We start from the raw sequence: 4,274 nt of genomic DNA, 5'->3' as shown, positions 1-4,274 counted from the left end.
TGACACACAAAACACGTGCGCATGACACACAACACACATGTGCACAGACACGCGCACACACCCACCCATGTGCACACGACAACACACAAGTGTGTACAGACACACACCCACCCATGTGCAATGACATAACACACGCTTACACAGACATGTGCACATCACATGCACACGACACACAGCACACACTTGTACATAGAATACGCACACCCACACCCACTCACAACACATGTGTGTAAGACACACACATCACAACACACACGTGTACAGACATGTGCACACACATGCACACAACTGACATCACACGAGCACACAGACACATACACACCACACACAACACACATGTGCACACACATGACAGAGACACACATACACACAGCACAACCACAGACACACGCCACTCACACACAGACACACGAGCACGCACACACGCACACACAGCCTGCATGTCACAGGAACAACTCGCCCGGCTCCCTTGCGTTGATGTGGACACTGACCTTGAGGACGACCTTGGGGGTGGCCAGCACGGCAGACTTCTGCTTGGCCAGGATGTCCTTGGTCTCCCTGACCCGCGCCGTGACGAAGAAGTGCAGGGTCGCCTGCTCCAGCAGATGGCCCATGTACTCGCCCGCCGTGACCAGCACCTTGTGCTTCTTGGCTGTGGACACAGCGGTGGGTCAGGGCGGCTGGCCCCCTGCGGGCACTGCCACGGGGCGGATGGGGCTGGGCAGCAGCCTGCGGCCGGGAGATACGGCAGCCCCACGCCGGCCACGCTCCCGTATCCGGCGTGTCTCAGGCAGCCCCGTCCTGCCCCGAGCAAGGTCAAGCCGGGGGCCTCCCGCCGGCCAGCGGTGTGGCCCCTGCACGTGCTGCAGCAATGCTGGGACAGACCAGGGAGGGCCCGTGGGGCTGAGGACCAGAGTCCTCTTGGGGTGCCGGCTGTAGGGGGCCTCACAGCCCACCCACCAGCGGGTCCTGCAGCCCCTGGCTGGAGCCCCGGCGGGGCAGGCTGGGGCCGGCCTCTGTCCCCATGCACGGCTCACGGTGGAAATGTCCACTGTGTGGACCAGCTGCCTGGGTCCCTCCGCCGGCCCCTTCCTGCCGGAGGCACGGGGGCCAGTCCCACAGACTCGACCCTCGGGGGTGTTTGGTGACCTCTGGGGACGCTTTTGGTTGTCACGACGTGGGTGGTGACCGGCGTCCGCTGGAGAGGGGCCAAGGATGCAGCTAAGCACCTTAAGAAGCAGGGGGCGGCTGGGTGTCCCAGAGCTGAGGGCACCAGGCTCCGCCCAGGCCCCTGCCTTGGCCCCGCCCCACACCAGGTCCCGCCCACTCTGCCCCGCCCCCAGCCCTGGCCCCGCCCCCACCTCTGCCTTGCCCTGCAACCCCCAGGATGCTCACCCATCCCGACGGCTACTGGGTGGGCTTGGTCCCTGGGATGGCCCTCTGGAGCTGCGACCTCGCCTTGGGTGTCCACCCCCTCTCCCACGCCGTCGCTCTGCCATTGTCAATGACCCACTTACACGGCCCTCCCGGGGCGCTTCCTCCAGGCCCCCCGTAAGGAACTGTCAGACACGCTGTCCCCCGTGGGCGCAGCGTCGGAGGTGCAAAGGGGCTGCGCCCCTTCCCCGGGTGTGGGCAGAGGCACGCAGGTGTGCATGGACGGGCAGCAGGCGACGGCGTCAGGCCTCCTGGGCGGCAGCAACCAACGCTCCCCGGGGCCACTCCAGACACCGGCCTCAGCGCGGGTCCTGGGGCGGGGGCGGCCGGGCCCTGCAGGTCCCTCCGGCCCCCGTGCGGGGAGGCCCCGCCTGGGCCCTCGGGGAGAAACGTCCTCCCCGCGGGCTCCTGAGCCTCGGATCAGTCCTCCCGAAATAGCGCCTTACGTAAGTGCTGTGTTTTGCCGCCGCCACAGAAATTGCTCTAGATAAAGTTTATTAAACGTGGCGGGAGAAGGCGGGGGGCGGGGGCCTGGTGAAACCCCGCGACACGGCGGCTGCCTCCCGGCTTCCCAGCGCCGCTAAGTATAGCCCGCGGAAGCGAGGGCGTCTGGGCGCGGAGGCCGGGTGACTGGGGCCCCGCCCCCACAGCCTCGCGCTGCAGTCACCCATCTGGGAAACATCCTCCTCGCAGACGGAGGCGTTTCTGCAGCAGCCGTCCGGCGCCCGGCTCGCCAGCCCGCCGCAAGCGGGCGTCGGGTGGCCGTGAGGCCTTCCCGCCCTCCTGCGCCAGCCCTCTCCACCCCGCAGGGTGGCGCTGCCGCCTCGCCCGCCTGTGTGGGGCTGGGCAACCTCTCCCCGCAGCCAGGAGCTGCTGCCCCCGCTTGCCCTGGGCATGGGCAGCCGGGCAGTCCTGAGCGGGCAGGCTGGCGGCCAGCTCCGTGCCAGGGAGACGGGGCGCCAGGGGAGGGCGCGGCCAGGCTGGCGTGGAGCTCCTGGCTCAGCCCCTATGTCAGCATGTAGTGCCCAGCTCCGCCTTGCCGGTTCCCTCCCTGGCCTGGGCTCAGGCTCAGGCTGCCCGCAGCGACCTCATCCTGCCTGCACCCCCGTCTCTCGCTAAGCTGCCGCAGCACCCCCTTCGCTCCCAGCGACCTCCAGCACTGCCCCTCTGGTCTGTTCCCGCTGTGGGGCAGCGCCTGGGAGCCTCGGTGGGAGCGCGCCCATGTCCGCACAGACCCGCAGCCGCTGGACCCCGAGCGGGCGCCCCCTTGGAGCCCAGGCCCGCTGGGCCCCGCCCCGCTTGCCGCCTTCACCCCCAGCTGGCCTGTGTGTCGTGCACTGGCCACAGGACCTTTGCACGGATGGTTCTCCTGCCTGGAAAGCTGGCTCCCGCTTTCTGTTGGGGCGCCCGTTTGAGGGGCTGCAGCCCCTGCTCAGCACACCCCCGCCCTGCAGCACCTCCTCCCAGTCCCTGGGGGGTTTCTCACCAGAGCACGGGTTCTGGGGGGCAGCGCCCCACTCTTCCCCACTGTGTCTCCAGACCGAATGCACCAGCACTAACGAGTTTGGGGAGTGAATGCACCGCCCTGCTATGCGGGGGCTTGGTCCCCGCTTACAGCGAGCTCAGGTTGCCCCAAGATACCCACACACCCGGTGCCGTCGTCGCACCCCTCAGCCGGGTCATGCGAGACCCAGCTGGGGGATGCAGCTGGGGCCTTTGCATGGCACCGCCCGGGCCACCAGTTTCCAAGAAAAACACGCGCGACCCCTAACCGCGGCTGGGGAGACCACGTCCCCCAAGTCTCGGGGTTCTGGGCAGGGGCCTCAGGACTGGCTTCCTGTGTCTCCAGGGACAGCCCCGGGGGCCTCAGCAGGCACGGCGGGGTTGGGGTGGCCATCAGCCCGCAGGGCCGGCAGCCGGGGATCCTCACTCCTCCGGGGCTCTTGGCCACGCGCCTGGATCTGGCCTCGCGGCCGGCGCATGCGCTGTTGTCGCCGGGACACACACAGCGCAAACGCAGCCGAGGCCAGCGGCACCGGGCGACCCTGACTCTGCCTAAGGTGGTTGGAGTTTTCCGGAGAGGGGATGCGGTGAGGGTCGTCTGGAACCTCGCAGGAGCCCATAGGGGCCCGCTTGGGGGCGAGCTCGGGTCAGCGGGGCTCCGGGCCCCAGCAGCACAGCCTGCGAGTCCAGCTCCCGCTCCAGCCAGGACATGGCCTGAGATGGCCCCAGGGCGGGGCATAGCCTCCTCGGTGGTGACCACACAGGCCGGGTCCAGCCTGCGCCCCCCACCTCCCCTGGAGTGGACCAGCTCTTCCCTCCTCTGCTGGGAACCTCCCCTCCCTTTCTGCTCACCCCACGGCGATGGGGCAGCGGCTGGCCGGTGACCCCCAGCGAGGGCGTTTCCAGCAGGCCTGACCCCGGGCCGGCAAGCAGGGGTGAGCTCAGGATGCCGCCACCCAGGGGCTCCACTCAGCACAGCCCCGAGGTGAGAGCCGGCCTCCCCCAGCACCTGTCTGTGGGTCACGCCCCGACCCCCAGACGCTCGGCCTTGCGTCATGCGGCGTCCGCCCCGCCCGGCCCGCCCCACACGGAGACCCTCCCTGCCGTGAGCACCCTCGTCCACCTCTGGGGGGTCACAGCGGTCACAGTGGGGCTGGTCACAGCAGGACAAACGCTCCTGCCACGCGGCCCCCCAAGCCTACAGGGCGGCTGAGCCTGGCCACCTCCGTCCTGCGCACGGTGCCCGCAGGGCTGGCTCCAGGCGAAGCCCACGGGGCGCTGGGCCCGGGCCCGCAGCCTGGAGGTAACGCCCACGCACTTTAATCGCCCGTGACTTC

General features: G+C 68.9%; 1 protein-coding gene across 1 annotated transcript in view; it reads right to left on the bottom strand.

The window, feature by feature from the left end:
* Positions 1 to 404: 404 nt before the first annotated feature.
* The window catches only part of F13A1 (coagulation factor XIII, A1 polypeptide), a 38,155-nt gene continuing 34,285 nt past the window's right edge, over positions 405 to 4,274 (bottom strand). Inside the window, exon 12 of the mRNA XM_012734155.1 lies at positions 405 to 652. Within this exon, the coding sequence (XP_012589609.1) occupies positions 444 to 652 (209 nt within the window). The 3' untranslated portion in view covers positions 405 to 443. The remainder of the gene's footprint in view (positions 653 to 4,274) is intronic.

The sequence above is a fragment of the Condylura cristata genome, unplaced genomic scaffold (assembly GCF_000260355.1).
Source record: "Condylura cristata isolate star-nosed mole 26May11 unplaced genomic scaffold, ConCri1.0 scaffold00048, whole genome shotgun sequence".
In the NCBI taxonomy this organism is placed as follows: Eukaryota; Metazoa; Chordata; class Mammalia; order Eulipotyphla; family Talpidae; genus Condylura; species Condylura cristata.
This window is presented reverse-complemented; position numbering and strand designations above follow the sequence as displayed.